The sequence below is a fragment of the Pararge aegeria genome, chromosome 3, assembly GCF_905163445.1.
Source record: "Pararge aegeria chromosome 3, ilParAegt1.1, whole genome shotgun sequence".
In the NCBI taxonomy this organism is placed as follows: Eukaryota; Metazoa; Arthropoda; class Insecta; order Lepidoptera; family Nymphalidae; genus Pararge; species Pararge aegeria.
In genome coordinates, this window is record NC_053182.1 from 5,797,737 (window position 1) to 5,823,349 (window position 25,613).

General features: G+C 35.8%; 1 protein-coding gene across 1 annotated transcript in view; it reads left to right on the forward strand.

Moving 5' to 3' along the window:
* Positions 1 to 25,613, forward strand: part of LOC120636972 (whirlin) — a 159,769-nt gene that overhangs the window by 27,298 nt on the left and 106,858 nt on the right. The window contains exons 2-5 of the mRNA XM_039908551.1: positions 5,106 to 5,272; positions 6,809 to 7,016; positions 8,658 to 8,884; positions 20,657 to 20,813. Of these exons, the coding sequence (XP_039764485.1) occupies positions 5,126 to 5,272; positions 6,809 to 7,016; positions 8,658 to 8,884; positions 20,657 to 20,813 (739 nt within the window). The 5' untranslated portion in view covers positions 5,106 to 5,125. The remainder of the gene's footprint in view (positions 1 to 5,105; positions 5,273 to 6,808; positions 7,017 to 8,657; positions 8,885 to 20,656; positions 20,814 to 25,613) is intronic.

Genomic DNA, 25,613 nt, shown 5'->3' on the forward strand with positions numbered 1-25,613 from the left:
AAAATTGGAAACTGAAAGCGGGCGATGCGACGCGATCATCATCATATCAACCACTCCACTAAAGGGCACGAGTTCTCTCCCACAAAGATAATGGGTTAAGGCTGTAGACCAACACGCTGGCCTAGTGTGGAGTGGTGGACTCCACACACCTCTGTGAACATTATCCAGAACTCTCAGGCATGCTGGTTTCCTCACGACGGTTTCCTTCATCGTTGACGCAAGTGATATTTTAACTACTTTAAACGCACATAACTTAGAAAAGTTAGAGGTGCGTGCTGGGATTCGAAGTCGGCCCCCCGAAAGTGAAGTGAAATTAACTTAACACATAAACACGGACGAAGTCGTGACACTCCTAGTGTCTCATTTAAATCATGCAATGATTACTTCTATCTTTCCATCATCATCATCATCATCATCATATCATCATTATCAGCGTATGAATTTTCTGCTGCTAGGGAAATGCTTCTCGCTTATAGAAGGGATGGAATTCGGCACCTATTAATAAACGTATATTGAATTTTGAATGGGTTTTAATAAGCATTCTGTCTTAAGCATAGATTATGCTAAAGACAGAATTTAAAAAACCCATTTTTAATGCGAACTCGGCAACATACTGCTCCAATGCGGGTTGGCTGGCTTTAACGATTATTATCATATTAGAACACATCAAACAACATTGAAAAAATCAGGACCAATGGCTTAGCATGGTTCTCATCACCGGGCGGGTATAAAGAAAATTCATCTATTACCGGCCAAGTACTCCTCCTCTCAAAATGAGAAAAATTTTGGCGTTTGTCTACAACGCTGCGGTTTGGTAGACATCGCCTTTGAGAACATTATAAAGAGCACCTTTGAGAACGTTATTTAGAACTGGTTTCTAAAAAAATGCAGGTAATATCTCCGAAAAGTTGAGGAGTGTGATGTGTGTGTGAAGCGTGGAGAGAGGTGCGTGCCGGCGATCAAGCTTTGGTCCACCAAAAGGGGGGTCGAAGTCTAACTAGGGGGTAAACTAGGCTATTACCACTTTTTTCTCCAACGTACTGACCACAATGCCAACGAGAAAGCTATTTTAAAATTGAAGTCGTTGTATTAAGTAATATATTATTTTCGTACCTACCCATAAACTGTTATCATACGTACGTATTATTTAATTTTGAAATTTTAAGGTGTAGGACCTTACTAAATCAAAAGTTACACGAAAGCAAGCGGCGCAGGTTTTGCTAAAAGCTTTTTAAAGTCATCGTTTTCTTCAAGTAATTAGGGTTTGACGGTGAAATATATTTCCGTGGAATGGCCAAAACTTCCGGGAGTTTCTGGCGAGGGAAAAACAGCCCATTTCCGTTTCTTACCGCTATTAGTAACACGTATAATAATATCGACGAATTTTAAATGCGGTGCACACTTCAAATATTTTACTTTTTGTAACCTGTGAGATACCATCGCTTAAAAACAGTATTATTTTCAGATTAAAATTCAAAAATGTTTTATTCATGTAGACCTTATCACAGGCACTTATGAAGCGTTCAAACATTTAACTTGTTAACACTACTGTTAGGTGATGGTGATAACTGCATTCGTTAACTTAAAACTAAAGCTAGGAGGGTTCCAAATGCGCCCTGGACTAAGAAGAGTCCACAACAATCTTAGCCAGGTTTTTTTTTCTTATCACCATTTAACATTAACACTTTTGATAATGTTAACACTGTTGTTATATAATTCTAATTAGTATGACCACTGAAAAAGGTGTCATATTCATTTTAATATAAAGCCCCTTAAGCTATGGCAATAAGGGTGATATTGTTTTTGTTTAATAAGCGACTAAAGCTTTAAGCAATATTGATCGAACTGGCAAAAAAAAAAAAAAATTTAAATAAAAACTATAATATTAAAACTGAGTAGGTTCGTAATCGAATACGTTGTTGTTTTATAATACACAATTTCAATATCAGAAACGGTTTAACGAAACTGGTTCTGCGCTATTACATTTTTGTAAAAGTAGAGAAAAGGCTCTTCATTATCGCCATCCTCGGACTTGCTAAGTACTTCGCTGGTCCTTTCACAACAGAGAGCTAAGGAGGGCCTATTAATGCCGGGCAAAAACAAATTCTGGGCACAGGCCTACACTCTCATAGAAACGGGTTTATAACCGAGATTCACCTCGGCTCCGATTCAGCGATTGTTATAAGGAGACTTTTAACCATAAAAACGAAATTTTTACCCGATCCGAGTACTCAAGACCTCGTGGTCAAAGTCAAAGTCAACGTCGAAAATATCTTTATTCAAGTAGGCCAATAGATGGCACTTTTGATGTGTATTTACATGATAAATGTGTACACGGTAGTGAGATGGTGGCGAAAAACATATTCGTAAACTTAAAACTAAAGCTACGAGGTTTCAAACGTAACGTCCTGGTGTAAGAAGAAGTCCACAGCAAACTTAGCCGGGTTTTTAGCTTTTTTGTTATCACCATCTCGACGGATTTAAGGCTCTACATACAAAAACATAAACACTGCAATGTGTTTAAAAGTATATTCAGTGATTTTCCCTTAGTGTATAACATTATAAATTACTAAAAGAAATATGGCATGTAATAGGGGCGGTGGTTTCGTTAGCATGTCAAGGAAAGTTGGTAAACTTGGAGCACCTTAGAGCTTGAACTCATTAAGCAAACGAGCGGAAACAACAGTGGTGGCCATTGTACCGTGTTGGGGCGAACTTGTTCTTGTTAAAGTTTACATTATACACTACGCCCTTAGGGCTAACCAGAACATTGAGAAAATTTGGTATTTATTGTATTTTTGTGTACACCTTGCTGTACTGTAACTGTAAGTTACAGAAAATTTACAGTTGCTAAATGGGGTTAAAAGAATTTAAAATATTAATATTCTATTATCAATATTATTATTATTTAACTCTTTATTTCAAAGAGGATCTCAGGAAACTTCTTGAAGCATTCGAGATGACGATATAGGCTTGGGCCTATCGACGAATGTCGTTACATATGAGGAAGTCTTGGATGTCAGCGCGAACTTTGGAAGACCCTCAAAAAGAAAAAAGTTGCTTATCTAGGGCATGTGCTGCTGTATAACAGATACATGCTACTGCAACTGATAAAGATGGGCAAAGTTGCTGGAAAGAGACGCATCGGTCGCAAGAGGAAGTCTTGGTTTCGCAACATTAGAGAGTGGACTGGGATCGCGAGTGCAGCCCAGCTGTTTAGCCTCGCGAGTGAAAAGGAAAATTATCAAAACTGAAGGCCAACTTCACAGGCATCTAAAGAAGAAGAACTCTTTATTTGTACACCATTATAAGGTTAGGGAAATAAAAGAAGAATATAAATACAAAGATGGAAGTAATACAAAAGGCGGTCTCATCGTTTGCTAGCGATCTCTGCCAGGTAACCTTGGGATAAGACATGAGCGAGAACGAACAGGTGGTGTAAAATAGTTATTCTAGGATGTGCTCCAGTTGACGGTCTTTTAATGTTTATCAATTATTTATTAGTGTTGTTATCACTATCAAATGTTTGTGGTTATTTCAACTAAACATATGTGTTGATTGCTCAATAAATAAAACATCAAAATACAATTTCCAAAAGGTGTTAAAAAATATTCCGTCGGCGATAGGATCAAAACGGATTTATCGAGCTACAGCCACAAAGCGCTTAGACCGAACGTTCGTTAACACTATAAGTCATACAAAAACTACGATATTCCTAATCTTGAGATAAACGCTTTTAAGAACCAAAATAATTGTTATTTTTTAAGAAAATTATCTACATTTTTTAATTCCATAAACTTCCTGATTGCGTGACAGTGCCAAAGTGCTGTAAAGTCGTAGTATTCATTAATTGGAACACGCCCAGGTTCAACGTGTCTCCTTAAATTGCTGTTTGGTTATTTATTTTTAAATATGTAGATTATTCTGTATCTTTAGCCACAGAATGAACTCTCCCTGATTCTAAAATGGCTTTATCTAAAAAGCTATAATTTTTATATAGTATGTATAGTAGTTAAGCCACAAATACTATTTGGTTTTTATTCTGTGATTTTTTAATCAAGTTCTTGATTTTAATTAAAGCAACGTAACATAACCAACCAGCATTAATCTGGTTAAAATAATAAAAGCTTTTTCAGCACAATGGAGGAAAAAGACTTGTTATCCTTACAATTTCAGAGCATAAAACCAATATTTTCATCGTTCTACCGAAATTTCAGATTGTACAATGTACATATAGCGAAAACAAATGCTTCCATACACTTTTATGCAGATCGTTTGTTTGAGTTTGGTACCTGCATGGGCATACCGTGTATTGTATATATTAGTAGCTGTTGAAATCAATGGAGGTAGTTTTATAAAAACTTTAAAATAGATGTTTCTTTATTTTTAACGTAAAGCCTAAATACCAACAAAATTGAAGAATAACAAACTTTCGTAAAGACTCATATTTAACTAAAAAGTAATTTAGAGTATAGTGCTCAAGTGCTCAAGAAATATTCGCAAATATTATAAAATTCAACTACTTGGACTTTAGTTAGTCTATCAGTTAGTCAAACTAAACCTTTTACAGTTTAACTGAGATTTCAATAAACATAACTAGCAGCAGCACTACCTACCTGGTCTAATGAGTTATTAGGTTATTTTGAAGCCAAATCCAAAAAATAAATTCATACAAAAAATTATCAAAAAAATAGTTTTTTATTATCTGGACAACCTAATGAGATCCGCGTATGACATATACTTAACAACCTAAATACGTACGAACTATAAAATAATTATAAAAAAAAATGTAAAACCAATCGAGTGCGATCACATTATTCACAAACACTTTAGAAGAAAGAAAAAAATATATTCAAATTGGTACTTTTAGGAAAATGATTATTGCACAATATATTATAAGCTCTTTAAAAGTATTATTTTTCTTATTTAATTCTCGCTTGATATTGGATCTCTTAAAATTTTGTGGTTAATGTTTTTATTTATGTATTTGTAACTAAGTTGTGGAAACTTCATTGGTTTTTGTGGTAAAAAAACGAAATTATTTTATGTGTAAAAGTATTGTTTGTCTCCCTGGAAAAGTTAAAAAATAAATATTTTTGTTACAGCGTATTAGGTGACCCCCGGCATGAGGTCGGGGGAGGGCGAGGGCTCGGAACTGGCGGAGTTTGGCGCGCGCTGGCCGCCGCCCTACTCGCAGGGCTACGGCTGGCGCTCCGCCACGCCGCAGCATCCGCCCGCGCACCACCTCGCGAGACACTCGCGCTCGCAGCAGGTGAGCCCACGATTACAACATTATCTTGACAAGTATCGTCGACGGCACTTTGATTTTCCCAATGATAATTCCCTTAAAAATAAACTTAAGCGTCTAAAGAAGCAAAGTGTATCAACAAAATTGATAACACAGTTTAAAGTATGTTATTAAATACCAATGTTATATACCATACAGAATAGGTGTGCAATAAATTAAATTCGAGTTTTTTTGCTCACCAAGCCCTATAAATTAAAAAAATAAATAATGTTTATAAATTATATCGATAGCTTTAGAATAAGTTTTTTTTTTTAGTATTGTTGTCTTATATTGGATAGAAGCAGGCGTTACTTTGCAGAAATCCATGATATATTATCAAAATTAAGCTTAATTTGCTGCTATATATATGCTTTACATTTGGCGAAGTGAAAAATTCGCCAAATGTAAAGTCAACATCTCCTGAGGATGCTCCGGAGAAAGAGCTCCAGAAAGAGTTTAAGGATTGAAGAAATTATAAATTACACCACACAGATTCTCCTGCTTTTCGCGGAGTATAGCAAATTAAGCTTAATTTTGATAATATTGTTATCTTATGTAATATCCGGGCTGTTTTTTTTTATATTAATAATTGACGGAAGAAGAAAATTCTTCACCAGACGGTACCAGGGCCTATAAAAAGAGTAACACTTCGCAGGGCATGCAAGGAGCACGTCCTGCAACATGCCGCCCTGTGTCCACCAATTTGCGGCGTAGGTGTAAAGCTTCATTCCTGCAATGACAATGACAACCGCGCCTTTAAGACTGGAACACAGCATTGTTGCAATGCTGTGTTCCAGTCTTAAAGGCGTGTTTTGAAACTGTCAACAGCCAGTGTGTTAATAATAGAGATCAGTGTCAAATTCTCTGTGGACACATAAACTTCCCTCTGGCAAAGTTACGTCATCATCATATTATGAACCCATTACCAGCTCACAAAATTGCACGCGACTCCTCCCTGAATGAGAAGAGTTTAGGCCATGGTCTAACACGAAGGGCCGACTTGTATTTTCATTCGCCTTTGAGCACGATATGGACAATTCTCAGACATGCAGATGTGTTCTTCACTGTTGAAGCAAGAGATATTAACTCAAAAAAATTATAGATGCGTGACGAGGATCGATCTCGGGCCCGGAAGGGAAGCCAAAGCCACTAGGCGTATCACTGTGAACCAAATTACGAGCGATTACCCGATCTTACTTTTGTTTTCTTTATATTAAATGTAATTAAAATATCACTTGCTTCAACGGTGAAGGAAAACATCGTGAGGAAACCTGCATGCCTGAGAGTTCTAAATAATGTTCTCAAAGATGTGCGGAGTCACCAATCCGCACTGGGCCAGCGTAGTAGACTACTGCCTTAACCGCTACTCATTGTGGGAAGACCCGTGCCCTGTATTGGATATGACGATGACCCGCTCTTAAGGAGGGTGTAATTATTATTGATCATAATAAAATGAAGTCTCTTTCCCTAAGGGGAAAGAAATTATTTTAAAAGTATGTTGGATACGACCAGTGGTTGCAGGACAACCGCCACACCAGCTACGAGGCGGAGGATGCGCGGGCGAGAGCGCGGGGCGGTGTATATTACTCGCCGCCCGGAACTTCTTACACCATAGTGGAAAGGCCGGCATCCTCTCATGGCCACCACGCGCCTTATTCGCAGCACCACTACCCGGGAAAACTCTCCCGAGCTCCTTACCTTGGTTCTTCTACTATAGCTAACAGTGCAGGTTCGTAGAAAAGCTTTTATAGTACGCGTGATATATAAGTTGGCCGGACGGAATTAAAGCAAGAGTATTTAAAAATTAAATAAATATTAAAAATATACACCACATCGCCATCCAGCCCCAAAGTAAGCGTAGCTTGTATAATACAAGCTATGCGTACTAAGATAACTAATGAATATTTTTATGCATATATAAATAAATAAAATAAACAGAGAATCATCCAGACACGGAAAAATATTCATGTTTTACACAGAAACTTTAGCCAGTTGTAGGAATCGAACCCACAGCCTATGGATTCAGATAGCAGGGTCACAAGTCACCCACTGCACCAATCGGGCGTCAACAGTAGTTATTTTTTTAGTATATTTTTCAACTAGTAGTTAGCTCCAGACTTCAATCTCATCTCGTAGTAAGTGATGATGCAGTCTAAATCTAAGCGGGATAACCTATTAGGGGTAAAGGTGTTAAGCCTCATGAGCCTGTAATTACACTGGCAACCACGCCTTTCAGGCCGGATTAGGTATTTCATCAGTTTCTTGAAGGCACCATACAATAAATCGCTTGATGTTTGCACAGATACAGTTTTTAGTAGTGTAAGATGGACATTTATTCGTACTTTCGGTGTAGTTCCCGGGAGCCACATTGTTTGCTCGACGGTGTTTTTTAAATGTTACTAGAAGTCCTGTTAAGTTATTCTACAACTAAGTCTTAATTTGAAGTTGAACAGAACTACAAATTGTGGGGAATAGTAAATAAAGATGTAGCGTTGTTAAACATTCGCTTAAAATGGAACAGGAAAATCTTTAAAGGAAAAAAGAGTGTAGGAACGTTACGGTGTTAACAAAACGTCGCCTCTACAAAAAGAGGAACACATTATACACTTTTCTAGACTCGTATTTGTGCTTCGTACGTATGCTGTAAAAACTTTTTCTCCTGAATAAAGGAAACACGAGTTTTATTAGATAAATACGGGGCCGAATGGGGTTAAGGTTCGTGGAAAAATATTACGAGTAAATTGGGTATGTTTATATGACCGTTTTACGTGCGGTATTTTTATTTCTTTCTTCCGTGTAGGCGTTTCATATTTACTGCCTAAATAATAAGTACTTTCATTTATTTCAAATTTTGGTTATTAAATTACTTCGAGGAAAATCTACAGTAAGTTTTTCTTGAAAAATGCGTAAAGGAGAAGCAAACTGTTAATCGAACTGTATATTTTAATAGATATAGCCTTCAGGTTGTATGAGGATGCTCATATAACCAGGTAATCCTTGGACAAACAAACAGACAAATATGAAAAAAAAGGGGGAATGGGTATGCTGTAGATCTAATCATCATATGAGATTAAGGCAGTTATTTTGAAATCTCAGTTTATCGTTTCATTGTTCAAATAATTTGCATTATTTGAACAACTATGTGAAAATATAGATAGGTATATATTATTTAATAACGAAGTGCTAATTATTAGTCATTAGAATTCTAAAAATAGCGACGCATCAATATACAATGCGGGTGTGTAATACTTGCCGAGTCTTTAAAATACCCGACACCTGCCTTCCGGTATGTGCCGCAGTCGCTTTCAAATCGCGCCAACTATTATAGGTGTAAAAAAAGATACAGATAATAAAGAATGCATTTGAACAGGTGCAACCAGTCTGCGCAACAGTACAAACCACCTGAGCGCAAATGGCAAGAAGAGGCCTATATCGCCAGAGCAAGTCCTCCGGTTGTTCGGCCAAGGGGGAGCGGCGGCGCTAGGAAAGGCTCTGCCTCCGTCACACCCGCCAGCACCCCTGCCAGCACCACTACCAGCTCCTCTCCCCGCTAGGCGGCACTCCCCAGCTAGCAGCCCGAGCAGTACGACTCATCATGTAAGTTTTATCGGTTAAGATTCATCACACTGGCTAAGCTGTAGCTTTTCAGCTCTAGATTTTCTCGCTCGCAATCGAAGAGTCGCTTTCGCACATCAAACTCAACGTCGAGTTAAAATGGACCTTATATCACTTGATTTAGAGTCGCAAAACTGGTACTTTCCGATTTTTATTTTACAAACGTGTCATGTCAAAAGCCCGAGCTATAGATTTGTAGGCAAATTTGAGCTTAAGGTCAATTAGCACATAAGATTCATTTTACGCCGATGTTCAAGTGTGAAAATGACTTCTCGATTGCAAGCGAGCAAATCTTTTTCTAAGGTGTGGGCGAAGTGACGGCGGAGTTGTACTCCGCTCACACATAGCAGTGCGACTTTAAGAGCATGAGAAGTGAAAAAGTTAAATGTGCTAAATGTAGATAAGCGAGGCTCGAAAATAAAATATTCAAAGCAAAGTCAAAGTCAAAGTCAAAAATATCTTTATTCAAGTAGGCCCTTTTGGTGCGTACATATGAATTACACGGTAGTGAGATGATGGCGATAACCACATTCGTAAACTTAAAACTAAAGCTACGAGGGTTCTAAACGCGTCCTGGTCTAAGAAGAAGCCCACAAGAAACTTAGCCGGGTGTTTTTTTTTTGTTATTACCATCTCACAATGTCAACGCAACCTGGTTAGAGCAATAATTTACACCCAAGCTTTTTTATCGTTTACGTAGCCCTTTATACTATAATAGGACTTTTCTATAAGCTTACGTTTAATACAAACTTTTTAAGAGACATCTCCAAGATGTCAATTGGTAGTTTATTGTAGATTTGTATGCAATTTCCTTTAAACGAATTATAAATTTTATGTCACCTAGTATATTGCACTGCAAGTTTATTCTTACTTCTAATGTTTAAATTATTGCAGTCAAATTTTTTCTTAAATTTAGAAATGTTTTTATGAACGTACATTAAATTTTCAAATATGTACTGACTTTACACTGTCATTATTTTAAAATCTTTAAATTTATCTCTCAATGACTCTCTCGGAACCATTTTGTAGATAGAACGAAAAGCCCTCTTCTGCAGCACGAAAATAGTGCTAATATCAGCAGCATTACCCCAAAGTAAAATTCCATATGACATAATGCTGTGAAAGTAACTAAAATATACCAGTCTAGCAGTTTCTACGTCGGTCATATGGCGTATCTTCTTTACCGCATAGACAGCAGAACTAAGCCTGTTCGATAAACTATTTACATGAGGGCCCCATTGAAGTTGAGAATCTAACGTTATTCCTAGAAAAACTGTCGTATCCTCCAGTTTCAGTTCCTCATTATTAAGTAGTACAGTGGTTTTCACGTGTCAAGCCTTGCTGAAAAATCTAAGTAGTATTACTACTAAAAAGAAACTAAGTAGTATTACTACTACATTTACGTAGATACATATTTATTTTATGTTCCAGGCTCACAATAAAAAATATTCATTCTTCCGTAACTTCCAATAAAATCGTTGATCGGAAAATATTTTTCCGGGCACCACTCCTGAATTACGGAAGGGAGGATCATAAATGGGGATTTATCTGTTTAGGGTTCCGTACCTCAAAAGGAAAAAAAGGAAAAGGGTACAAAAAACGTTGGTATATTTCGAGTCTCTCAAGGATACTAATAGGGTACTAGAACTGTAAAATTTGGCATGTAACATTATCTTATTCTGCAAACATACAAAAAAATCTGAATCTAAACATTTTAAATTAAATCTTAAAAATTTAAAAGTATATAATCAATTAAAGAGTTTCAGCAAGGCGACAAATTTTTTTTGAAGAGAAACTTCTTTAGAATCTTTGTGATTTGAAACTCGATTAAACGAAACTGCGTTACAACAAAGAAACAAACACATAAATGTACAAGATTAATTTCGCGAGAGACGGAGATAGCATACACTACATGGTTTCAGTTACCGTGGAAACTGAATAATATGTAACTTAAGTAATATAATTTATATTAAAGTATTAAATATTTTTTTTAAGCTTGGTACAAAAATAATTAACCTTATATGCTAATACGCTAAACCAATTTGAATCTATCGTAAGCTATTTTTAGGAAGTGTCACTTCTGCTGTGCGAAATTGCACAGGTTTTCACACACTTACCTACAAATTCAAAACCTTCATTAACGCGAGCCAAGCTGTGGACAAAAGCTAGTTAATAATATGCCAATCCCATTAATATCGATTACTATATAAGAGATTTTTTGTAAATAAAAAATTACCGCCTTCGATAATCAATGTTTCATCAACTTATAAGTACCTATGTACATTTTTGTATAAATCAAGCTTGAATACTATTTGCTTCAACCAGCTTTCAGTCGCGAAAAAAATTGTAACTACTACTAACTTTGATACAAAATTTGCGTTTACCCTAATACACTGAATACATCTGCGTTACCCTTTCGAACGTACAGGCTTGATGTTATGAATGAATCAATAAAGGAATACATTTTTTATTGTACAACACAGTATTTACAAAAATACAAATACAGCGTTAAGGAAGAATGTATTATTGGGTGGCCTTATCCCTATATCTCTTCCAAGCAACCAAAGGATGATAAAAAATTAAGAAAATCTTCAGTACGAGTTATAAATACTTAAGGGTAGGCTTTATATAACTCTTACAATGTCTATTCTTAAGTTTTTTATAACTCGCACTGGAGATTTTCTTCATTTTATATCATCTGCATACCATGTGCATACCCTCTATGCACGCCACTGACTATGTGGTGTGATTGCGTAAACAATGCATACTTTACCGACTGCAGCAACAGCGGTTGAATCTCCGAAGTTCTTCACGAGGTCTTGGTATATAAAATTTAACAGGGACTACTTCGGTAAGCTTTTTAGAAATAAAAAAGAAGCCTGCAATTCCGCTTTTAAATGAAATTAACATACATAATAAAAAAAGTTAACACCCGAACCTCATTTTTTATGGTTAAAAAACATTCCATTTCTTTGTAGCGACGGTAATGGCTTTCTAAAAATAGTTGGACGTGCGAACAGTACAGTGGTTCTGTAGGGGCCGTCATGTGTAAATAATTTGTGGCGACCTGCCTCAGTCGATATCACTAACTTATTCACGACCACTGCGACCAGCACTTACGAGAGATGTACGTGAATGCTACTCATCTACTAATAACTGTGTTTTTAGGAAATCATTTTCTGGAATTAAGAGTTAAGTGTTCCTTTCCCATGGGCTGGTTATAAATAATACGAGCACTCTTCGACTGTGGGAATATGTCAAAAGAACGTATTAACGCAAACCCAAGGTAAAATCAGTTAAAAAAAGGTTGAGGGTTAGATCAGCTCATGTCACTATATATAACCTTGTCATTGAATATTATAGAATGTCGCAATCGTCATAAAATTTATTAATTATAGAGATTTTCGAAAAACTTTGAAACTGATTTTTTTTTTGTATGTTAAATTTTTATTCATTTTGCTATTATGAAGTTTGCCACTAGCTGGCGTAAAAGTCGAGAAGCGTGGATTATGTGACATATACTTACGACCAATCCAAATTATTATTTTTAAATAGTGGAAACTACACAGACGTCAGACGTAAGCGTTACTTCCGTCAGAAAAAATTCTAAGTTACTCCCTAGTCGCGCCTAAAGAAGTTTTACTTTAAAAAGTTTTAATAAAGGCAAGAAAGATGCTGATTATGATTTTAATATTTTACTTAGTATGATTAACTAATGTTTTCCAAGGTCTCAACAGATATATAATACAATGCACGTATTAAGAAATATTTACTTTAATTTTAATATATATGTGTAAGCTGAAAACACCTTAGTGATCTCTATTTCACATTTAGAACACCTATTTTGACAGTTGCCAATGTTCTGACTGCGTTTCAGGCTGCGGTCTTTGGGTTCTTATTTTCTGAGATCTTGTTGACCCAAGTGTATCGGAAAAATGTTTTGCGGAATGCACAATGCGAGGTCAAAAAAGTAACATTTATTTTCTACTTCTAATATTACTATTATTTATTCCCGGGTATAAGTCGTATGTGCAACGTGAACCAAACCGTGCGGTGGACGCATCCATATTCGTGAAATATTCGAATACGTACTTTATTCGATTAGCTGCATAAAACTTCTAAAACGGAAATAACGAATCTGTGATAGCACAGTGGGTAGGCGACTTCACCTTCGGGGGGCCGAGTTCGAATCCCATCACGCACCTCTAGCTTTTCTAAGTTATGTGCGTTTTAAGTAATTAAAAATAGCACTTGCTTCAGCGGTGAAGGAGAACATCGTCAGGAAACCTGCATGCTTGAGAGTTCTACATAATATTCTCTAAGTTATGTGGAGTTCACCAATCCGCACTGGGCCAGCGTGGTGGACCTTAGTGGTAGTCCCAGTATAGTCCCCTCCCTATACTGGGAGGAGACCCGTGCTTTGTAGTGGGCCGGTAATGGGTCGATATGAGGATAATGAAGATGATAGGTAAAAATATTGGATAAAGACAAGTTGGAATTGCGCTGAAATGGCTCTGTACCAAAGTACAATATGAAGCAGTACATATTATTCCGAAGATCCAGAAAAAATACTTGATGGTTGGATGGATAGATTAGATTTGATTGTCGGTTTCATATTTATATTTTATTCATCTACAAGTTAGCTTTTCACTGCAATCTTACCTGGTGATAAAGGGTGTATGGCAGTTATATTTAACCCATACCGACTGACGTAATATGAAATACGTCAGTGCCCATACCTGTAATCGGTGTCTAGGCGGAATCGTTCTGCGACGCTAAATAGCTTAGCAGCACTCATCGTCGGTAGGGTATACTAACCATTGCAGAAGTTGAAAAGTAGGATGGTACTAGCCAGGACTGAAACCTCCCAACAGACAAAATGTTTCTGTCATTGGAGAGAATATATAATATATCCAATGCAGGATGTCAGGCCATCAATAGTAATCGTCAACTAAAGTTGTCTGTAAATGAACACGCTATGAAGAGAACAAGTAAATTAATAACGATCCAGTACTTAAATACATAAATTTATGGCTGCATGACGATAAAATACGGGGGCGTGTCTATCACAGGCTTGTCATGCCATGTGCTATAGTCGCACCGCAAAAACAAACGCCAGTTGTTGGCCAACTACTGTAGAACCAACTGCTACCAATATCGCGTAATATTTTTCAAACATAAATAATTCAGGAACAGTTTTGCTACAAAACGCGATATTAAGAATTTATGGATAAAGCTTAAAATCATAGAAGCGTCGCGTTCAGTTTCGATGGTTATTTAATCTGTGTATTTCGGCTTTATTTAAAATCACAGAAGTTTTCTTTATAGCACGATATTTAAACAGTGAAATAATAGAGTTATCAGAATTACAAGAACGTGCGTGATGTGCCTAAGTATTGGGCGTTTTTGTGAAGTTTTGTTCCCGGTTCTGTTTTCAAATTGGATTCTAATGAACGTTATGAGGTAATAAATTATTTTATTCTGACACGAATTTTACGCTGAAATATTTCCTTTTGAAATTAATTTCTTTCAAGCTTTTATAATTACTCTGAAAATGAACGTACGTTTCCCATTTTTAAATGGAAAACTTTTTACAAGCTTTTATTTAACTTATTTCGTTCGTATGTCTCCGGTTAAAAATTCGTGATCCATTTTTCAAACACTTGCGGCCATTCTTCAACTGTTTAACGGAATGTTACATAACTATGTAGAACTGTGATATCATTATCTAGTCTAGAGTTTTCATAGGATCATCGCTACAATTCACATGTTTTCATCAGGGTCTGATAATTAATAGAATTGTTTTGAAACTTTATATTTATTAATAAAGTTTAAAATAACATTGTCTATACTAAAATAAACCAGACAGATTCTTGGTTTATTGTTTGAATGCGCTAAACTCTGGAACGAAATCGTTTTTTTATTTTATAGCTCAATCCTTGAGAAAGGTAGAAGGTAACCACAACAAGAGCAAAAAAGATAAAAAGGGAAAGACCCCGAAAAGTAAACTGCTTAGAGGGCGATACAACACGGTAGGCCGGGGGCCGAATGGTGGTTAGATTGAGACCAGGTTGGTGGCACATCCCATTTTTTTAAATGTACGTTTGTCTAAAATTTTTAATCACCAAAAATTCTGGTCACCTTAACAAGAAAGAAAATCGTGTGCCAAAACTCAAAAGCGCTATCCATTAAATCTTATTAATTGATGCGCTCGCAATCGATGAGTCGTTTTCCAGTATTAAACTCTGTATCGTCAAAGTATAATGGGCCCAATGTTACTCGTTTCAGAGTGGTAAATCCTGTACTCCTGGTTTTTGTTTCAAAACGTTTTGTCAACACCCCTAGCTAAAGAATTGTAGTCAAATTTGACTTTTAACGCAATGCAAATAAGATCCATTTACTCCGATGTTCAAGAACTCGAAAATGACTCCTCGATTGCGAGCGAACAAATCTTGTACTAGGGCTAAGTACTGGATTTTATAAAGGCCGTGAGGTTCTTATGAGTCGTCAGGCGTCACGCGTCAGGCCGCAATTCTCGATGATTGATGAAGTTACTCGTAGCTGTGAGTTTACTTGTTGATCTAAGTGTTGTGAAGTTAATCCGTATTAGCTAGGTTAGGTTCATGATTGATATTAGTCGTGTTATCGCTAGTATTATTGTATTTCACACTAAAATACCTGTTTATGTAAGTCACTATGTGTACCTACTGAAATTTAGTCTCACGCTTTTATTCAACTGACCACGTTCGAGGTATAGTTCCAAAGTGAAAACTACCACGAAGACAACTGCAACGCTGGAGATACGTTTTTTAGTAGTAGTAGTAGAGCTTTTTATGACAGAGCTCGTCCGGGGAAGTACACCATGTTTAAATATTCTGCTTCCGCAGCGTTGTTGCAATGCTGTGCTCCAGTCGGCAGGGGTATTACGTATCTCGCGACAGTCTAGCGACAGGCGTAAATCTTGCAATCACTGCTGTCAAACGTCACTTTTGTTTATCTATTGTATGGAAAAGTGACCTTTGACAGCAGTGATTGTAAGATTTACGCTTGTCGCAAGCCTGGCGCGAGATATGTAATCACCCTGCGGAATGGCGTGGGTGCCGATGTAATTACAGGTGCCCTGTGCCCAACCTACGTGTTCCTTACATGCACTGCGAAGTGTTGCTCTGTTTATAAACGTTGGATTTCTCAGGTGGGCCATTTGCTTGGTCCGACAATTATTACTTTAAAAAGAACATAGTCTAATTTGTATGGGGCTGCCAAATCATTGAGTCTGGTGTTTCATATGAAACTCAGACGTAGTAGTAAGTTTGTCTGCGGGCCTTGGCCGTCATCCTACCGTCAAAGACGTGCTGACAAGCGGTGTAGCGTTTCGGTAAGATGCGTAGAAACCGATTAGACGTATGTATATTCATGCCCCAAATAGTTTAGCCTGCTAACATCTTAGTGTACATCATCTCTTATCACCGCGTGAGATAGCAGTCAAGGGCTTTTTAGGTATCTTACTTTTAAAATGATTGGTAAAAGACTTTTCATTGTATTTACTTTTCTGTATTTCAATGTAATCGTCGTAAAAATTTCTTCAGAATCGCTTGAAGGACATCCATTTTGCAATTATTTTCAATGAGCTGAAGATGTTTTAAAGCTTCTATTGGAATGTGCCAAATTAATTTCCGGGAAACGTAGTAGTGTTTAAATCTTATTGCCATACCTTTTTAGGCCACGGATTCCTGTTCATTGTTATTGCAAGGCTTATTATTATTTAGAACTAGCTCTTGCCAGCGTTCAGCGTCCGCTTTTATTACGGTATTTTAAAAATTCCGTGATAATCCTTTGCTTTCCTGGGATAAAAAGTAGCCTATGTTAATCTTCGTCTTTTTAACTAACTCTAAGCTAAAAATCAGGTTCATTGGTTGCGTAGTTAGGGCGTGAAGGAAGAAAAAACAAACAAACACTCTTTTGGATTTTTACATTTTTGTTTGGTGGACGGAACGAGATTTGTATAGAAATATCCCGTTCCGTCCGCCAAAAATTAAGTTGATTGCTTGCTTGATTAGGGTGTGAAAGGAGGACATACAAACAAACAAAGAAATAGACACACTTTCGCATATATAATACTAGTAAGAATATAAAATTAAAATAAGAATAGTAGGCTATTTCATAATATATTATTATGTTACTATATGAGATAGTAACATAATAATACACTTATATGATGACGATGGATGGTTAAAATTGTTGTGAATTTCATTTTAAAAATATATATTAAATAGTTATTCAATAATACCAAATATGTACTCAATAAATATAAAATTTCTTTATCTTTATTATTAGTTATATTTATATTATTTCTTCTTTATTTAAGGGATAAAGAAATTTTATATTGACATGTGTCTAAGATGATAACGAAATAATGTTTTGCTTTTGTTATAATTTTTGCTTTAAAGTACAATGTAGACTGTCATTGCTTTAACTTCTATTAAATAACCTAATTGTCTGATCCGATTGTTATTGCATGGAATGTTCTTCAAGTCAAACAAATTACTGCACGACTTTCATGAATTTCAAATTAAGGCTAAAAACATTTTTGTAAATAGCCTTTAAAATCCGGAACTTATTGCGCCGTTTTAGACGACGTCGGTCGGTGCCAGATAGCAATTTTCTCACCCCGATATTGTTTGCTATTTTCTTTGAAAATAAATTTATGAGAGCTTCAACTGCTTCCTAAAGGCTCTTTTTGAAGCAATTGGGGTTTCCTACAGTTATATTGGAAATGAATTTAGTTTTTTATGGAAGAAAATCGTTTACTCTAAATTTATAATAGGACTTGGATTCTTTGTGTAATTTGACTTATGGATCGCATCAAATTAAATAATGAATCAGCGTCCTATTTTGATTATATTATACGTTAATAATTTTACTACACATCATTTATTTTGTTTTTTATATATTTAAAAAGATTCAACAGTGTATATTTTATACTTATATAATATCAAAAATATATTAAAGGAGCAATTCATGAATATGCAAATACATTTTGTTTGTACAAGTTAAAAAAAGCACGATCATACGAAAACAAGATTGTTATTGATTCATTATTATACGTATGTTTCATGATTTGCATTAAAAATAAACATTCAATGACTATTAGGTACACAAAATTTCACAAAACGCAAATATTATATTCTGTTCTGCGCCTGTCGTTTCTCAAAGCTCTTTTCATGAAATGTAACAGATTTTATACACGTTTTAACACTTCTTATACATAAAAAATCAACCGGTTAATGCCACCTGGCTACAGGCAGGGCTATATATATAGAAATTGTATTCGTTTAATTATGTTACAAGCTATTTGATAGGTATTTCGAAAAATATATTTTCAATTTCAAAATGCACTGTTTTAGACACAGGTGCCAACAGCAATTTCCATTCTTCAATATTGTTTCCTTTGGTAAATGGATTTAAAAGTGCTTGAACTCGTTTTCCGGAGCACGTTTGCTTCTCAAGTGCTATTCACTTGTATGGAAGGTTTTGTTAGTTTGCAAGAAAAATACTTTTTTGTTTGTTTGTTTCTAGTTTAAGAGCGAGTGGTGTGGTGTTTAGGTCCGAATTAGGTGGTAGTTTATTAAGATTAGAAATTTATTTAAAAGTGATAGCGAAGGATATTTCAGCGGGAATAATAATAATAATTAGTGGTCGCCTAGGGGCGAAATTCAACCATAATTAATTTAAATTATAAGTTTGTTATGAAAATTAAGCTTAATTTGCTATACTCCTCGAAGAGCAGGAGAATCTGTATGGTGTAATTTATAATTTCTTCAATCCTCATACTCCACACCAAACAGATCTTCGGCAATGTACCTTATACGCACGTTTCGCTCCGTACGGCAGGATCCTCAAGAGATGTTGACTTTACAATGAATAATTGTTAAGTCAACTGTCTTTAATTTTTATAATACATTATACATCATAGATTTCCGCAAAGTAACGCCTGCTTCCATCGAATTATAAGTTTGAACATTATTGATTCTGTTGTCAAAGACTATATACTTCTTGAATCCTAAATTTCCCCCACATAATTTGTCTTATGTCCATACTAAACTAGAGTACATAGCATGCGCGTGTGTCAAGTACATGGGAGAGTGTGTAATGTTGTTTTTAATCATTAAGAATAATTAAAAAAATATAGCATTCCTTCTCTATATAAACTGTGGTAACTGTGTGTCTGGAAACTTTCATACTCTTACGTCCGCTGAATTTTCGTAAGAAAATAAAGTACAAAGATTTTGCTTCACATATTTAAATAAAACAAAATTTAAAACTTATTTATTTCAAGCAGGCCTAGTTTATAAGCACTTTTGAAAGTCAGCCTGTTTTAGTGACTCTACCACCGGTTCGGAAGGCAGATTCTACCGCATAGAGCCGGCAAGAAACTCAGCAGATTGCTTTTTTCCAACATCATTTCATAGTTTAAAAATCTTTAGAATTGTTATATCTTGCGACAAATAAGAGAATTACTAATGTTTTATCTTAAATATATTGCGAAGCGAATTGTTACGCGTGATCTAAATTTATATATTGATCGCCCAGCTCTTTTCTGTAGTATAAATATATAATCACCGTACGTCAATCAATCTTCGTTCAATTTTTCACTGGCTTTGTTCTTTCATGGCACGACCTATTGGTCAGTTCCTGTTTGGCAGGATTGGTCATCGAATAGGTAGCCTGTTATTAGTTACAAGGACATTGATATTTCGCTTTCATATATTATACTAGCGGGCCCGGCAGACGTCGTCCTGCCCGGTAAAATGTTCCTCCTACCGGGTCCAATTGTGTTTCCAAACTAACCAGTATCTCATTGAAATATACACACAAATTTTTATCAATATCTGTCCAGCTGTTTCGGAGGAGCTAGTTGTCAAACACACGTACAGAAAAATAATAATTATTAGTATTTTTTTCACCGTTTAAACCGAGACTTCTACGAATATTAAGGGACCTAAATTAGCCAAATCGATTCAGCCGTTCTCGAGTTTCGTGATACTAACGAACTGCAATTCATTTTTGTACATACATATAGATAGATAGAATTTGCTTTTACAAACGTAAATATTAAAGCAATCGGTTTAAATATAAAAATTTGAATACAGTGCGGACGAAGACATAGTTAAATTGTTAGATGTAGAACGTTGAAAATATCTCTGCAAAAAACGATAATAATTGTTTATTGTTCAATAAAACAGAGGTACAAGATACATTACCTCTGCACAATAGGTATAACTTATATTATTCTTATAATTTACTTGGGTATACAGAAATCAACTGTCACTAAGATAGGTATAAACCTGTGTTTTAGGCGACAGTGCATTCCTTATAAAATGGCTCGTTTATACAAAAATAAAGATGCAATACTGTTTTTAGGTTGTCGATATTATTTTTCAATTGAAGATTTCTTTAGAAAAGAGAAATTAAATTGTCTGCTGCTGGTTGTTTGAAAATATTTTAGTATCATATGTTTACGATTTTCATTTAAATGCGTTTACATTTTTTTTTAAACTATGCGTCAGTTCACAATTGTATCCGGTATTCTGAATCAAATCTTTTTCCGGTGTTATATAAGTTTATTTTTAGTATGTTTTATAGGTTTTCGGGACTTACTAACCTAACAATAACATGCCGCCAATCATTTAAGCGTTCCAGTATGCTAAGTTTCTACTAGGAATGTATGATTTAATAGGATATCGTTGTTCGTAGGCGATATATCGAGGCGAGCGGGAGAGGGAACGGCCGTATTCTTCGGGGGGAGCGCCGCCACCGCCGGTGGAGCCGGCCACGCGTACCGTCACCATGAGCAGGGACCCCGCTGATTCGCATGGCTTCGGCATCTGCGTCAAAGGCGGGAAGGAAGCAGGTGAGTGTCACGTAACCACGGTGTAGCCACAATTAAAAAACTACCAGTAACCACACGATTTTTTAGTTTCAAAATTTATGGGAAGTACTCCGCTAAAAGCAGGAGTGTGTGGTGTTGTAGGGTCTGATAACAATATATAAACAAAATACTTATACTATAATAATAATTAACCTAAATATTTTACATACATATATAACTTAACACCTTATTCTAATTTACTAATAACAATTTGAACATACAAACATTCACACAAACATACATATCAACATTCACGAACTTACATTTACGATCGTACCTACCGGTGTAGTTCAACCTTAGTCCAAACTGATCTTGCAGTTGAAACACACAAAGTCTCGACTGGTTTTATGAAATCGTCGTTCACTTGTAGTCGGTACACTAACCGCCTACCGGCAGTTCGCTATTGGATTCGTGCACCAGTCGTGTTGCTCAATGTAAAACGAATGTTATTGTATTTCTTATCGGCTCTAAACAATGTTATAAATATTGTAGTAAAGTGTACCGAATTACAAGTGTGTTTAACATTTAAAGCAAACCTAAACATCATCGGAAGATCATAACTCACCAACGCATTGCCCCCTAAACTGTAATTTATTATTTCTTCAATCTTTATACTCGATACCAAACCGATCAACGGCAATTTACCCTCCACGCACGTTACGCTCTGAAACCGGAGCGTCCTCAGAAGATGTTGACTTTCAACGATTCGAAGAAAGATTGAAGAAATTATAAATAACACCATACAGATTCTCCTGCTTTTCACGGAGTACCTATAGCAAATCAAGCTTAATTTTCGTAATATATCATGGAATTCCGCAAAGTAACGCCTGCTTCTATCCAATAGGATGAGGCATGCTGACAAATTTATTTTGATTTACCGTAACCACACGGTACGGTACTTATTGAAATTTATGGCTCAATATTATATAAATCTACTTAATATTAGTCAACTTTGAAACATGCCCATCATCAAAAACGAATTCAAACGAAACGATTTGTTTTTTTATGGCACATGAAAATAACAATGTTAAGTCCATAATACATTCGTCAAATTTGGCGCATGTAAACAGATCAACGGCGGGGGAATGATAGCCTGGAAAAAATTATAGTTACGGGCAACACCGAAGGCAAAAGACCTAGAGGCCGGTCCCCAACAAGATGGGTAGACCAGTTGAAAAAATCAAATTCGGACCGCTTCTATCAAATCGCCAAAATGGCCTCCAACAGAAGCCGATGGAGATAGTTTACCAACGCGATGTTGAGATCTCATCAGGACCACGATCTTCAGTGATGTATTTATCAAAGTTTCAAATTATTAGGATTTTGATGCGTACACTACATGTACATAACTGTACTGACTCCAGTGAACATACCAATCAAGAGTGAATAGGCATCTTATAGGCTCTTTCGTTTGTAGGCTGCATCGTTGCTTAGGTGAGTCATCAGGTGTGACTGCAGTTAAGCGTCAGAATATACATTTAAAACTATGTGTTTTCTGCATTTTTGTCGAAATAAAATTTGTTATATGTACAATTTCCTTTATAAACTTACCTTATAACATACCTTTTTCTATAACATTTTTTTACTCCCGTTTCATTCCTTTAGTTTAGGGAGTTAGAAAATTTGTTTCTTAGTGGATACAAAAACCTTAAAAGGAACCTACCGTCTATATTTTAATGACTCTAACTTTAAAACCTGGACCTATCATACAGTGTTCCGCTCCCATTTCACCCGTGGCAGGAAAGACTTCCGAAATAAAAGCGAAAATCCTGTCAAAACCTGTCCAGCCATTTTGGATACTAGCCGGAGGTAACAGAGAGATCGATCTTCCAAATCCTTTAAATGTTTTTTCTGTAGCATTTGTTTCTATGAGACATTACAAACAGATTACAGACAAAACACTTAAATTTTAATTATTTGTATTGAAAATAAAAAGGTCGTTTATGTCGTCCAAGTTTTTAGTGAATGCATATAAAACAATTTGCAAATACTTTATATGTATTGCTATTTTAGGCTCCATTGCTGTGCTTTTTAAAGTCTTATATGAATAAGAATTAGGAGTGGAAGGTTGGTTTTAGTATAGAACATCTGTAATACGTTTTTGCTATTCGGATACTACTTAGAGCTACGTAGGAATTGTATTATTACGTTAAGCCAGTATTATCTTCGGCTCTTATCCTTGAGGTTGTGAATGGTCGGCAAAAAATATCTTGTTTATTTATGCGTTGGTAAAAAGAGTTCAAGGAACGTGTTATGTAACTTAAGAGATTATTGGTAGAAATTAACATATACGTTATAAACATTTAATATTTAGTTATTACATATCTCAGATGAATTTTGATTAATACTAAACGTAGCTTAAGTGACGTAGGTATGTATTTCATAAATTAACAGAATGAGTTTTTAGGACGGCGTTGTTGATTAGTATCAAGATAAAGAAATTAAAATCTTTTGTTCCTATCAACTTGTCGGTTTCCAATCTTACAATATTGAAGGGTGTTTGGACATTGTATCGATTTGGGTGACAAGGGTGTAATGAATTGCAGTACATTACAACTCCGCTTAGCATTTTGAAGGTAATGATGTACTTTATTTACCTTTCCATATTTAGGCTATGTAATAATGCATCGGCAAGTGAGTAGTGCGAAAATTCTTAAATGCATATTAATCAAATATAGCTAATATACAATGCCCGTCTCAAAAGCCTTTGATAAAGGTAATCATAATAAAATCAACCCATTAGCGGCCCACTACAGGACACGGGTCTCGTTCCGTATTGAGAAGGTACCTAACCTTTATTAGCAGGTATACTCTGTATTAATAGTTTATAATATGATTGACATTCGCGTTGTTATAGTACTAGGCTACTTAGCTTATTGATTGCCCCCACACGAGCTGTATAAATAGGAATCGACTGATCACTGAATTTCACTGATGAAGGCTCACCGTGGATTAGCAATCTTTTGGACTAAATCATTGCAAGCGGTGGTAGCTCAGTGATGTGTGACCGATAGTAGACCTGAGAGTTCTCCAAAATGTTCTCAGAGGCTTGTCCACTAATCAGCACTGGGCCAGCGTGGTGGACTACAGCTTTAACCCTTCTCACTGTGGGTGGAGTCCCGTGTACTGTAGTGCCAGTAATGGTTTGATATGATGATTTTATTATTGCCTAGCAAATGTATCCCGTAGTAATGACTCAAGGATCTGAAACGTGGAAACTTCCTATGGGCCTCACAAGAAGGCTTGTGAGGCCCATAGGAAGTTCAGTGTTATTCACCGGATAGAGCGATGTTAGGAGTATCTCTACGTGATTAGACCAGAAATGGGGAGATCTGTAGAAGAACTAGAGTTACCGACTAGTTATTAGTTTAGTAAGATTTTTGATCGAATTTAATAAAACTTTTTGTACTAGCCCAATTTTCAAGAAAGTATATAGGCTATTTAACTTAAAAGTACGATAGAAGTCGAGCAACAAAAAAACAAGTCAGAAATAACGCCTAGCGAAAACAAATAGCATGGGCAGGCGGGCCTGAAATAGTGGATGAAAGTTTGTAAGGGAAACTTATCAGAAGATGTACGTGGACGAAGTTGTTTGAAACCGCCCGTTCGTAATACAAGGGTGAAAATTACCGACTAAGTATATTCCATAAATAATAGGAAATTCAATGCGTACACAAAAGTTTACACTTTTTATTACGCAAACGCAAGATAAAGTCTATAATCCTGTATCAACACACACAAAATTTCCTAAATAACCTTATTTCACAAAAGACAAGATAAAGGTTAATTTAAGAGTGATTAAACCGTGCACAAAAGGAAGTCTGTCTGAAACTTCTAAACGAGCAGGAATTACAATTGTTAAAAGTTTCAATACGTTTTCTATCACGTACGAGCTATTTATTTTAAGTTTTAACATTGAATCGTGATAAGTGTAAAAGATAAGAATTTAGTGTTCTCTTTAAAATTGTTATACGAATGTATCGTAGGTTTAGAGTTGACGCTATTTGTTCATTTTATGTAACTTTTTAAAATTTTAGTATTTTCTTATTATACGACAAATAATACTATGAATACTATGTTTGATTATGCAGTCTAAGATTGTAGCGGGCTTACCTGTATCGTAAAAAGTTATTGTATAGCCCCGTACCCAAAGCTAGATCAGAGAAAGACGACGAATTAACTTCACTTCACTACAAGAATATGAGGATGTAAATCATCTTCTTATTCTTATAGTGAAGTGAAGTCACGTAATATTTAACACTAGAACGCTTAAATTTAATATATAGAATGAAAATTAGTTGTGGTGCTGTAGTAAATATCGCTATTATTATTAGAATATGGTATTCTACTTGATACTTAACAAATAGAAGAATTGAAATAGGTGCAAGGAAATATGGACAAAAAAGCCAGCTGCATTTTTATCAATGCAAAGAGTTCGGTCTTCGGAAACCACATTCTAGTTGCAACTGCGGATTATGAGATAAGGATTGCGTTCAAGAACCGACTAGTACTCTGAATATCGCATTTTACAAGACATTTACAATATACCTGAGCATTTTAACGTCTCGTAGCAGGTTTCTGCCCAGTCGTGGCACATTTAGGCTCAGAATGGAGAATTATTTTACTCTAATAATGAAAACTATTATTTTTTTATTTTCATTAAAGTGTTTTGACCAATTCAAGGCGTTTAAAACGGAGAACAGGCAGTAGTACCTACTCTGTTGTACTACTAAAATCTATTGCGATCAAAAGCTCGTCTGACCAGCATGGCAGATATGGGCA